We start from the raw sequence: 14,048 nt of genomic DNA, 5'->3' as shown, positions 1-14,048 counted from the left end.
GGTGTTGAATGGTCATAGGTCTAAGTCTGGGCCTCTGGGGCAAAAACAAATGAACGGATGCTATATATCTAAAAGAGAGAATATCACAAATGGTCACTCAACTTTTACATGTTTGACACTTTGGTCACTCACTTTTTAAATATATCACTTTGGTCACTCAACTTTAACTCTGTTATTCACTTTAGTCACTCAGTTAATTTTTTTTCATTAAAAAGAAGCTTTATTTGCCACAATATAAATGATATTTTCGTCCAACCAATCGTGAATATTGAAAAATATGAATCGGAATGATTCGGATAAGTGATTAAAATGAGACAAAATGTTCATTCGGTAACTAAAGTGATTGACAAAGTAATAGTAGAATGACCAAATTGATATATTTGAAAATTGAGTGATTAAAGTGTCGAATAAGTTATAGTTGAGTGACAATTTATGAAATTCTCTCTATATGTAAAGCTGCATGGCAAAAAAAAAAAACAAATCATTGAGGGCCACTGTGCCCACTCGTCCTCACCAAGGTCCGCCAATGATTATGGCTCTAGTACGTAAACAAGAACAATGAAATTGAAAGGAAGAAAACCCCCCAGCGATGGGTTCAAGACTTCAAGTTATTGCTTTATTTTGTGTGGTATGAGTTGCAGCAGAACGATTACAATCATTGCATAGCTTTCATTCGTTCTCTATATATATAATCATTGCATAGCTTTCATTCTATATATATATATATATTTGCCAGCTACACGTCATGAATCATGATGCATGACGTAGCAGAAGTGATCTCATAATTAAATAGCCTTCGAGTGACATAATTTGATCTCTTAATTCCTCCAGCCACACAAAATCAAGGAAGAAATTTAAAAAAATCAAGGAAGAAATTCTCTCAAATCCTTATACAAGGCTAAACAATTCTGACTACGATTGAAACTTGTGCATCTGTACGCATTACTAGCAAAACAACAATTACCCACGGATTTTAATCTGTGTGTAATAAGACTATCTCACACGGATTTCAGTGTGTGATAGCTTTTACACACAGTACACGCACAGATTGGTGTTACCGTGCGGTTTGGAGGGGGGTAATGCTCATCTCACACGGATTATGTTGTCCGTGTGAAATACTTACGTGGGCCCCACTATCTTTCCATAATTATAAATTACCGTAATCTAATAGAGTCCGTGTGAACAACTCTATTTCACACGGATTTCTGTAGCAAATGTTTACCTATCTCACACGGATTTCTGTAGCAAATGTTTACCTATCTCACACGGATTTCTGTGTGAAATACAATTCATACTGATTTCTGTGTCAAAACTTATAACCTTATTGACACGGATTTCCGTGTGAAATCTCTATACTCTTATCTCACACTGATTTCAGTGTGTAATAGTGACAACATTTTTAAAAAAAATTATTTCTGCTAATTAATTTGCAACCTGAACATAATAATACTTTTATTTCTCTACAATAAACATACTTCAAACATTTACAATGAAGTGCTTTACATTAAAGAAGCAAAGAAATTGTAAAAGATTTTGCATCCTCTTCAACAAAACCATGAGATTCAATGAGATAATGGAGACTTGGATTATAGGCTACAACCATACCCATGCCTAACCCAGCTCTTCTCTTCAACCAAGGGCCTCCATATCTCAATGCTCAGGCCACAACTTACTTTTTCGCTTTCTCAATGCTCTTAGAAATGAGGTCAAAATCTATGTAGCGTATAGAACACCAAGTCCATCTTTTGCCTTACTGCAACTGTCTTGCTTTCTGTTACCTTGAGTTGTTCCAGCGCTTTTTCCTAGGGCCATAGGGAAAGAAATTAACATTATCAAATGAGTAACATAAAGCAAATATGATCCATTTTTCCACTCTTGCAGCTTCCAAGTGCAATTGCTTGAGGTTTGTAAATGCGTGTACGTTTTTGGGTATTTCTTTCTGCAAAGAAATTTCACATTTAAATTATGCAAACATAAATTGACATGCATTCAGTATAACTATTAACTCACCACCGAAAACCAAAGCCGCAGATGAAGGCATTGTAGCCCAGGACATGAGGCAAGTTGGGTTAGTGCATGAAGTGATGAATCATTGAAAGACATAGCCAATTAGTGATGTCTTTCACATCTTTGTAACTACCCTTGCCTAACAAGAAAGTACTTCAAAGAAACATATTGAAGAGTTGGCATAATAAAATTTGTCGAGAATTCAATAACCAAAATCATCCACTCAATTATAGTAAAAGAATCGTGGAAATTAACCTGTACATCTGCATCCAGTGGCTGCCAATATCTGAGGCAAGCAATGAGAGGAAAATCAAGCCAGGCCTGCAGTGAAAGCGCACCAGAAACTAAGATAAAGATGCATATATGATCACAGCAACATATAAATAAAATGTCTTACCGATATACTTGTGAAAGAATTACCAAAAGACATGCAGTGCTTATCCTGGGATAAAAATCATAAGAATCCAAATTGCAAATGTAGAATACAAAACCATCTGAGTGTGTGGTTGTATATGATCAATTACAAATTAATGTATATAGAAGATAATTTAGCTCATGTCTGTAAACGTGCTCTCACAAGATGAGAACAAACCTCATTCTACATCCTGTGGAATTCATCCCTTGCCTCAACAACACGACCTCTGTCATTGCTGTCTACAACAAAGATAAGACCCTGTTCTGGAAGTAATAAAGTATAACACAGAGGTAATGGTAATAAAGTAGTTGTTCCAACTTTACAGTGGAAATTTAACAGCCATTATTGGAAATTTATGACATGGAGCTTGTACTGTTTAAAAGCTGAAAAACCTTCTACTGTTTCATTAGAATCATTACTGGTGTAAGATAATGTCTTTATATATAACAGCCATTACCGTGGAGGTGAACCAGAAAACAAGGTAGAACTTCAACGAACAAAAGTATTGCACATACCGATAAGCTGCTTCATTTTCAAAATTGTCATTCAAACTATTGTTATTTATCAAAAAGCTGAACAGCACTATAAGCAAAAAGCTGAACAACACTATAAGGGAAAATCGATATCACTTAACCAGAAAAGAACTTTCAATTATAATGCAATTGAAGAGAGCTTCATAGCCTGGGAAAGTAAATTTGGATACACACCATAACATACCTCAGCGAAACCAATAGCCGTATGCTCATTTGCTTGCCCAAATCGCACCCCACGAGTCTGCAAACATTTCAACCTATTTTAGACAAGAAACCAAGTTAACCAACCATTATTTCCATCACACTTCACCTAGCTAGGTCGGCAGCATAAACTCCATCGTCGGAGGTCGGAGATGGTGGAGGTGAGTCACGGTGATGACCGGAAGTGGGTGTCGAAGGAGAGAGAAAACAGATCTAGTTCCTCTGTCCTCCATTAAACCAAAAAAATTTGGAGATGAGAGAGAGGGAGGCAAAGAAGAGGAGCTGGGATATGAGAGAGAGGGAGAGCAGTGGGCGGAGGAGCAGAGAGAGGGTGGGGGAGGGGGCAGTGGGTGGAGGAGATGAGAGAGAGAGGGAGACATGAGAGAATTCGGAGGCGGAGGAGGCTTTAGATTTTGGTCAAGTGTTTTCTGGTTTTACGCAGCATTATGCACGGAAATCTGTGTGTTTATAGTATTTCACACGGAAATCCGTGTGAAATACATTTACATTTACTACAGATATCCGTGTGAAAATTTCTGTGTGAAATACATTTACATTTACTACAGATATCCGTGTGAAATACATTTACCTTTACTACGGATATCCGTGTGCATATACCTCAGAAATCCACAGAAATCCGTGTGTAATAGTACTAGGGGAGGGAAATTGAATTTGTTCCAAAAAAGTGAGCGGGAACAAATTTACCACGAAAATCCGTGTCAAATACATATATATTTACCACTGATTTTCATGTGTATTTATCTCGGTAATATATAATTGTCATGTTAATTATTGTTTACATGGAATTCTGTCTCTATTCTATTTTTTTCACACGGAATTTAGTAGCTAATTTTTCTTTTCACACAGATATATGTGTCTACATTTCACAAAGATATTCGTGTGTTGCTCATTTCACACATAATTCTGTATTAAACACTTATTGTAAGGGAATTCTGTAGCTAATAGAGTTTTTCACACGGAATTCTGTTACTAATGATTCTTTTCACACGGATTTCCGTGTTAAAATTTCACACAGATATCCGTGTGTGTTACTCATTTCACACAGATGTCTGTACCAAAAACCGGTCAACCCTTTAAACGGTTCTACTTCCCTAAGGGGAGCCGACCCTTGAGGAGATAAAATTTCATAAATTTTTACATTAGTTGATATAGCTTCTACCCATGAGAGCATGAGAGTTTACAGATCAAAAAAATAAGTTACGAGTGAGCGGTGATGAGCATATTAGTTTTATGTAGTATTTAAGGTTTAGGGTTGACCTACTAGATCGAAACCCAAACGACGACAAAAATAGTTGAAATTTTGAACACAACCATTTATTCTTATCATGATAACATCCTACGGTCGATTTTGATAAAGTCTATTTCCTACGCATTGTTGCTTATGGAAGGTATACTTTTCATTATAACTAGTTTACTAGTTATACCACATTAGTAGACATATAAGAATTTTGTGCCATACATGTGATAAAAATTGAAAATTGATAAATTTGACATTACCCATCTATTTATAGAGTATTAATAGGTATTGTGTAAAAAAATTAACCTGATCCGGTGTTATTTTGACATGAAATAAACCGGTCAACCCTTTGAACGGTTCTACTTCCCTAAAAGGAGCCGACCCTTGAGGAGATAAAATTTAAGAAATTTTTACATTAGTTGATATAGCTTCTATCCATGAGAGCATGAGAGTTTACAGATCAAAAAAATAAGTTACGAGTGAGCGGTGATGAGCATATTAGTTTTATGTAGTATTTAAGGTTTAGGGTTGACCTACTAGATCGAAACCCAAACGACGACAAAAATAGCTGAAATTTTGAACACAACCATTTATTCTTATCATGATAACATCCTACGGTCGATTTTGATAAAGTCTATTTCCTACGCATTGTTGCTTATGGAAGGTATACTTTTCATTATAACTAATAAACTAGTTATACCACATTAGTAGACATATAAGAATTTTGTGCAATCCAAAAAATAAAAATAAAAAATTGATAAATTTGACATTACTCATCTATTTATAGCGTATTAATAGGTACGGTGTAAAAAAATTAACTCAATCCGCCGTTCTTTCAATATCAAATAAGTGGTTAACCTTATATACACATATACTTTTTCACACGGAATTTTGTAGCTAATTGTTCTTTTCACACGGATATCCGTGTGAAAAGGTTTTAGTTTTAACACAGACATCAGTTACTGTTGTTTATTCACACGGATTTCTGTGTGTAGTCTCCTTTTTCACACGGAATTCTGTAGCTAATAGGTCTTTTCACACGGATATCTGTGTCAATATTTTCACACGGAAATCCGTGTGTATTACTCAATTCACACAGAAATCTGTATCAAATACTTATTATAACGGAAATCTGTCCCTCCGTAATTCACATAACAAACAAAATTAATGATCCCGAAATAAATTAATTTCGGATTTGCACACAGAAATCAGTGTGAATTGATCTACACACAGATATCTGTGTAAAAATATTTTATCATTTACACAGACATCTGTTACTATTGGCTCAATTATGTTCTTTTCACACAGATATCTGTATCAAATACTTATTGTAACGGAAATCCGTCCCTCCATAATTCACATAACATAAAAAATTAATTATTTCGAAATAAACTAATTTATAACACGTACAGAAATCAGTGTGAATTGATTTTCACACAGATATCCGTGTGAAAATGTTTTAGTTTTTACACAGATATCTGTGACTGTTGTTTATGCACACGGATTTCCGTTGATATTGTTATTGTATAAATTATTGTGGGCCCGATTATGCTCATTTCACACGGATTTCTGTTAGTATATCTATTTCACACGGATTTCTGTGGCTTTTAACTACAGTAAATCCGTGTGTATTGTTATTTTGCTCGTAGTGACGGTATCATGAGAATAATTTTGCATTTTTGCTAGTGACAGTCGTTCATGTTCGCGTAAACAACTAATAACTGTTCATTATTGTGAATTGTAGGTAGTTTTAGTTACTCACTTATGATTAGATCTCGTTAAGAAAATGAATATGTGCAAGTGGATATGATTAAGACAGATTATGTGCATCTGGTTAGCTAGCTAGATAGCTAGGGCTGATATGCATGCTTGTGGCTGGAAGAAATATTAAAACAGAGAATTGACTTGACTTATAATCAAGCACCAGATACAGCCTATCATACATACACGGCTAGCTGGAGCCAGTCTGGAATATAAAAACTAGAATATTATTCAGACAATCCAAGCCATTAACTTTGAGTCCGTACAGAAGCTTCCTCTATATATGGAAGACAATCTTTACATGTTCTGTAGTGAGAAGCAGCTGGGCAACACCTCACACAAGAGGAGAAGAAGAAGAAGAGTAAAGCATCCAAAGGTTTGCTCTGCAGGAGTGATGGCGCCGTCGCCCATGTCCCTATTGTGGATGGGGCGCCTGCATCATGTCTCTTGCATAGGAAACCTTGCTTGCATGTGCACTCAAACCAGTACTCCAATGGCAACCAGAGAACTTGAAGAAAAACGGAATTCGCTCCTCTTCTTTTAGTCAAATAATATGAACTCACACTTGGTACACTACAAATGAGTTTGGTCGGCGTTGGTTGCTGCTTGTAGGAGAGGTTGAGGAGGTGGAGTTGACCCCGGGTATTGCCAGCGATTCTGACGACTCTGAAAGCACTGACGTTGGAAGCGACTTGTTTGGACGACTGTCCATCTGCAATTTAATATAGTCGATCAATCTACTACTTCAATTACTAACCGGCGGGAATACTTGATATCAAAATGGTATAAGCAAATAAGCAAAATGGTTAGTAATCATCACGTAGTACTTAAAAAAAAGAAAAGGCATAATTGATCGATCAGTTATGAAATCATGAACCTACTGTGTTATAGGAGTTTCAATTTTGTATAAAAAAAATTTAAAAGAAAAATCCTATAAATTAGAATTATACAATTAAGAAGAGAAAGGTAAAGCTAACTGACTTGCAGATAAGCCAAATGCTTGCATGGTCATAGGTCTAAGTCTGGGCCTCTGGGGCAAAACAGATGAACGGATGGTGTGTATCTATCTCTACTAGTATAAATGGAAGTCAAAATTTGGTGACAAAGGCTTTATCAAATTTGATTTACTATAAATGCCCTTTATAATAAAAATAAAAAACTCATAATTGTTGTAAATATTATTAACTATGTGGATGTCCATGTAATTACTCATTAGTTATGTACTTTGATGTAAACCCTACCTCTATATAAAGGAGGCTAATGAGACTGAATGATATACTTCTGCGTCCTCCCAACTTAAATCTTTCCTCTACTTTATAACACGTTATCATCACATTTTGCTCTCATTTTATTTTATTTTTTCTGAAAACTCTATGATGATCTACGAGTTTTATTGTGCAACATTGTTGCTCTTAACTATAACTCATGATCTATGAGTTTATTTATAATCTTTGTCAATTAGGCATATCAGGGTTTATGAAGATATACAGCATCATATATATCTAGCCGATGTTTGTTAATTACTCAATTGCACGGACACTGTTCCTTATATATGCTATATATGCGTTTGCTTTCACTGGATTCCATTATGAGATAATAGGAATTGCAGCCCACTTTGCCCTTAATCAAATCTTATAATCATAAATGGGTGCCATTGATTCCTATTTCATATATGTTATTTATCTCTAGCACCATGACATTTCGTTTCTTCTGTTTTTGTTTTCAAGTCTGATACGTCTTCTATGAGTATTATCATGTTTATTTTTATATAATATATAACTTGATAATCATGCATAACAGACTTGTTCTCTCTATCACATATATATATTTCAATACTACAGCATATCAATTATTTGATTCATATATGCTTTGTTACTGATTATCTTTTTACATATGCAAGGTTAAGTCGTACACAACGGAGGTATTAACCAAATTGGTTGATAGAACACACAGTTGATAACTGTTGTATACTTGCGGTGAGGAAATAAATTTGTTTGGTTCTGTATCAAAACAATTGATTATTCCATAAATAGTGGACTAGTTTTCCTCTGGTCTACAAGCCAGGTATGGGTGAGCTTAACTTATCAATACATTTATTTTAACCTTTGTTTTATTGATTTATTGCTTGATCTGACCACCTTATTCTGCAATCACAATTGATCGAAACTTCATGTTTCTAGATTCGATTACATGAGGACCTGAAGTTTTTCCAGAATTATACAATGAGAAATTACGACATATAGAGTTCCTCACAACTTATGCAATTAACGAGGGCCAGAAAATCCTCAACATTATATAAACTCATCTTAATCCCCAATTATAAGACGGCCTGAAGTTCCTCTAATTTTTTTTTTCTATAATGGGGTTCAAACCACCTCCAGAAGCTGTAGTTTGAGGATGGAGACTAAGTCAATGCCAGAAGCCTCTTGACTATATATTTTTTTATAAAGAGAATTTGTCCAGAAGACATTATTGTTTTCTTGTGCAATTTGAAGACAGATAGAAGATTTTCATGAACCATACCAGAAGTTCTATGTATTCTCTTCATTACTGGAACCAGAAGTTTCCATTATTATTTTATTTATTTGCTCGCTATCTATTAATTTCTTTTCTTTCATTAAGTAATTTTTTTTGTTACTCATACGGACCAGTAGTCCTATACCTCGAACATATGAATTTTGAGTGTAATATTTTTGAACCAGAAGTTCAAATTTCATAGCAGAACTTGAAGTTCTAACAGTAAAACTCAAACCCGAAGTTTTGAGTGTAAAATATAAATTAGTTAAAAGTGAACTTGAAGATTCACTTTAGTCACCTCGAGCCTGAAGTTTCGAGCACCAAATTTATTTGAACCCGAAGTTCAAATTATGAAATCTTAGAACTTGCAGTTCATAGAAAAAAATATTTGAACCTGAAGCTTCGGTTACACATATAATTCATTCATAGTTTATTTGACTTTATGTCAACTCGAACTAGAAGTTTCGAGTAAATTTTCATATGTCGATTGATACATTCTTCTTTATGCCTGCTTAAAGCATTCCACCTTAGAACCTGAAGTTCTAATTATGCAGACTTGAGCCTTAAGTTTCGAGTGGATATATGGACAATTTATCAAAGAGTTTTAATCTCGGTCAACCTCAAACCTGAAGTTTTGAGGGAATTATATTGACACCAATTTAAAAGTAAGCAGATTTAGTAAGGTGGTTTATGACGAATGAGTATGAGTATACCCCAAATTTGTGATCGTGTATTTTGTAATTAAAAGAGATCAGATGCTGTAGTTCCTTGATCCTTAATTACATGAGGACTTGAAGTTCCTCAATGATCAAACTAACTAGATGACCATCTAAAGTCCTTTACTCATAAGTTATGGTCATATAGTTTAAACTCGATATTTCGAATAATCATTTTGACCAGAAGTTCAAAATGCATTTGATGTTAGCAATCTACATCGAACAACAATACAATAATTGAACGTCATGTTTTACCTGTATAATACGAACTAGAAACTTCGTGTATATCCTATGAGATCCACTGTTCAATTCTTGCAAATTTGATTTATGTCATCTTCAAACTTATGTTTTGAGTGATTTTCAGGTAATGCAATTTTATCCATGGTGTCCAGAAAATATTATTAAGGCTTATGCTTATGAGGCTAATATAAAAATCATCTCAGATCTTACATATCTGATTTATGGCTCCAGAAGAGCACACATTATTGTCTCTTTGCATTTTGTGCCTCCAATATTACCAGAGATGTATAATCTCCCCATCTCATGGATCTCATTGTATAGCAAGAAAGCCAATTGACATGGCTACACCATGAAATGCCACCAGAAGTGGATCATGGCAAGAGAGAAATCAGGAGTCAAGGTAAATACTACCCTCATAGCCACACATGTGAGGAAATTAAAAATTGGGCGTCTGTCACCTATGGTACACTATATGGTGGATGTTTATCAAGCCATTTTCAAAATGGCACTAGTCAAATTAAATTACATTGACTAATAAGAACATTGAGATCATCACACATCCCTGATGTCTTTTGCTTACAATAAGCAACTTGAAAGCACTATTGTGCTACTCCATAGATTTATTGTAACCTCTTGAGTTCCCATTGAAACTAAATGTTTCTTAATCCGATTATCTAGGAACCTGATGTTCCTTAAGAGGTTGTTATAAATTGAAAAAAAATTGAAACCTCAAGTTTCTTGGATCTCCAATTATATGAGGGCCTGAAGTCCCTCCTCTCTATGACTACGTCATTTATATGTGACACAGAACTTGAGGTTCTCCACATGATGAAGTTACTCTATTATTATGGATTATAGTCTTCAACTTGAAATTCGGAATATATCATTTTGGCCAGCAGTTCAAAATGAAGTTGGTTCATTCCAATTATCAGTATTCCACAATTAATATTTACTGAAGCTAAGGTAACACCCATATCAAGAGTTGCAGATCTTGATCTATGGCTCCGAATGAGAGACTATCATGTTACCAAATTTGAAATCATGTTGCATTAATTACCTCCTATATGGTTGGAGAAGACTTTATGCCATCAGATATATACTGTATCAAATTTTCTACAGTAAACTAAGGCATATGATATCATGAACCTGAAGTTCCTTGAACCAAATACACTATTTGGCTTGACCGGTTACATCATGTTTTTTCTACCATGTTGCGTGGAATCACTTACAAGTTTTGATGACTGCTAACCTTATATACAAGCAAATTATTTATTTACCACATATTTGCGAGTTGTCACTTTAATGAGACAATCCTCCTGCCATGAGGGGGAGAAAGATTATTCCTGAATAACGATATGAATTGGTATGAGATATTTATCCACCGTCTCATTTTGACTTCGAGAAATATCAAAACTAGTGAATTGATAAAAGAAAGTGACAAATTTATATGCTAAATGTAAAGACATCTGCTTGGGTTAAAGTCCCTGAGACCAACCATATTAATACAAACAATGTAGACTCCATTTGATTTGTGGGATGCAAGTGTATCCAATTGATATGGTTCTCCTGAAGAGAATGTCCTTCAACAATATCACAGCTCCTAATATGGCTACACATACAAAGGGTGTAGATACGCCATTAGGAAATGATGTCTTGGTGATACAATAATAAATCAATATGGTTGATGCTAATGAACAAAGCATGTTTTGACCTAAAATTTGGTTTGGGTTTGCCACCAACCAATGAAGATCTTCACTCCAAAAAAAGTGATAGATATTTGAACGCATCTTTTGCGCATGGGCATAATAAGACAGTATTCCCGCCGTTAGGGGGAGGAAAGAGTACTGTCATTTGAATAACGGCGTGAATTTTTGTGGAATGTATCCACCAGGTCTAAAGTTTTAAGCTCCCAAAACAGGGAAGATTATACAAACCCTATAATGCTCATACATGAGATTATAATTAGTAAAAAGATCCACATTCGCTACATGACTCATCTATGAGAGATGATTGTCCTAGAAGTGACAATATATGCCCCAGAAGTGGCATGGGTACCCAATATCAATAAGCTTATTACAGCTAATGCATGCACATAAGAATGTGTGGGATCTATGATTAATGATCATCAATGATAATTTACAAATGGTAGCTACCAAAGAAAAATCATTAAGGGCTGTATTGATGCTATACCACGTTTCATTATAAATGTCGACAAAGTATATTACTGGCCAAATTGGAAAGAGGCAATTCCAATGAAATTGAATATTTGAAACGTGATGGAATTCTTGGACCTTTAACCCTACATGTAGAAAAGGGTATTTGTCAAAAGTGAAGATAAATCACTATGACACAATGTCTATTTATAGAGACATGAGATTATGAATATCTTCCCTTATATGAATGACAATTTTCTATAAGTACAGTGTTACATATAGCTGTTATATTGACGAGAGATTTATGGCACTTTGTCATCATATATTATGAAGATCTTAAAGACACATTGCTAAAAGCAAAATCTCAAAAGTAAAGTGTCATTATAAGCATTTTGCTTATCAAATCCTTGAAGGATTCAAAATGCAAGATCATGAATGGTTGAAAGAGCATGAAGCTCACTCATGGAATCAAAGAGTCTAAAGCTAGCTCATATGTACTCATTTCGTTCTAGTGAACGAGATCTAAATTGTCTTAATGAGTACTATGAAGAGACTACTATCGAATTCGAATTATGAATATAATGTTGCAACATATTCTAACTTTCGCAAAGTTATGAATTACTTAAAGCTCTTGAAGAGCTTATATGAGACATATCAATACATAAAGATATTGATACTTATGGCTAGTATGCCACGGTGATTTTTCTATGTTTTAAACTATACAAAGATAAATGTATCAATTTCTTTATATTGTCTAGCTTTGTTAGTATTGCTTTAACTTTGCAGGTATGAAAATTTGTGATGAGCCCCTATATGCAAAGCACACATGGTCTCACTTCAGTGATAGACACATCAAACTACCATACATGTTACATGTAGCTTATTGCATACATAATTGAGGCTTGCAACAAACAAGGGGAGATTCTCATCAGGGGAAGCATCCAGAAGCATGCTACCTAGGACATATGCGTGTTGTACTCTTTTTGTCCTTCGACCAGAGTTATTTTTGTCCCACTGGGTTTTTGTTACCTGGCAAGGTTTTTAACGCGACAACAATAAGCGCGTCCAATACCATCATTCATTAGTGAACATTCAAGGGGGAGTGTTGTAAATATTATTATCTATGTGGATGTCCATGTAATTACTCATTAGTTGTGTACTTTGATGTAAACCCTACCTCTATATGAAGGAGGCTAATGAGACTGAATGATATACTTCTACTTCCTCCCAACTTTTCTCTCTTTATCTTTCCTCTACTTTATAACAATAATGAAATAATCTCAAATGGTTAATTTGGTAATTTACAAAAACACAAAAAATATAAAATTGAGGAAGTGGGTGAGAAAAAACTTTCACATTCTTCACATTTCAACAATAACACGTGCATTGCACGGCTATGAGGCTAGTACTATTATTAAAAAAAAAGAGTTTGTCAATCAAAACAGAATATTTTTACCAAAATATCTCTTAAATATTAAAACAAAATTTAAACTGAAATATTCGAGAATGACAAAAAGGCTAATTCACAAAATAATAGAAAAAAAAATTTCACAATCTGTAAAAAATAACTAATCACATTGTTATCCACACTCATAAAGTGTGTTCGGCGTATAGTACATATATAAAGATGCATAGCACAAAATAGGTCACTGGGGCCACTGTCCCTCGTCCTCACATAGGTCCAAGCCAAGTGTCCAACAATAAGTCAGTGGGGCCACTGTCGCACTCGTCCTCACCTAGGTCCAAGCCAAGTGTCCAACAATGATTATGGCTCTAGTACGTGAACAAGAAAAATGAAATTGAAAGGAAGAAAACCCTGCTAGCGATTGCTTTATTTTGTGTGGTATGAGTTGCAGTAGAAAGATTACGTACACAGCTTTGGTTCTGTATATATATATTACAAGCTACACCTCATGAATCATGATGCATGACGTATCAGAAGTGACATCATAACTAAACAGCCTTCGAGTGACATAATTTGATCTCTTAATTCCTCCAGCCACACAAAATCAAGGAAGAAATTAAGAAGAAGAAAAAATCAAGAAAGAGATTCTCGCAAATCCTCATATAAGACTAGACAATTCTACCAAAACTTGTGAATCAGTACGTTATCATGTTTTTTATTTTTGCTAATATCATATCAGTCATTCATGTTAGTGTGGACAACTAATAATTGTTCATTATTGTGAATTGTAAGTAGTTTAGTTACTCACAAATAATCAGATATGGTTAAGAAAATGAATGTGT

General features: G+C 34.7%; 1 protein-coding gene across 9 annotated transcripts; it reads right to left on the bottom strand.

Annotated features, from left to right (window-relative positions):
• Positions 1–1,435: 1,435 nt before the first annotated feature.
• Positions 1,436–3,516, bottom strand: LOC112166522 (CDP-diacylglycerol--inositol 3-phosphatidyltransferase 1). Of its 9 annotated transcripts, none has more exons than XR_002923300.2 (4): positions 2,600–3,516; positions 2,405–2,449; positions 2,263–2,328; positions 1,436–2,146 (listed from the first exon to the last, which is right to left on the bottom strand). XR_002923300.2 is itself a non-coding variant. In XM_024303391.2 (4 exons), the coding sequence occupies exons 1-4, from the start codon at positions 2,653–2,655 to the stop codon at positions 2,070–2,072; spliced, it is 258 nt and encodes an 85-aa protein (XP_024159159.1). In that variant the 5' UTR covers positions 2,656–3,516; the 3' UTR covers positions 1,436–2,069. The 9 variants fall into 9 exon arrangements, 1 of the variants encoding a protein (XP_024159159.1); XM_024303391.2 differs by having other exon boundaries at positions 1,436–2,160; XR_002923298.2 differs by having other exon boundaries at positions 2,405–3,516.
• Positions 3,517–14,048: the final 10,532 nt, after the last annotated feature.

The sequence above is a fragment of the Rosa chinensis genome, chromosome 5, assembly GCF_002994745.2.
Source record: "Rosa chinensis cultivar Old Blush chromosome 5, RchiOBHm-V2, whole genome shotgun sequence".
Classification (NCBI taxonomy): Eukaryota; Viridiplantae; Streptophyta; class Magnoliopsida; order Rosales; family Rosaceae; genus Rosa; species Rosa chinensis.
The sequence above is the reverse complement of the archived record's forward strand: the minus strand, read 5'-3'. Positions and strand labels throughout refer to the sequence as shown.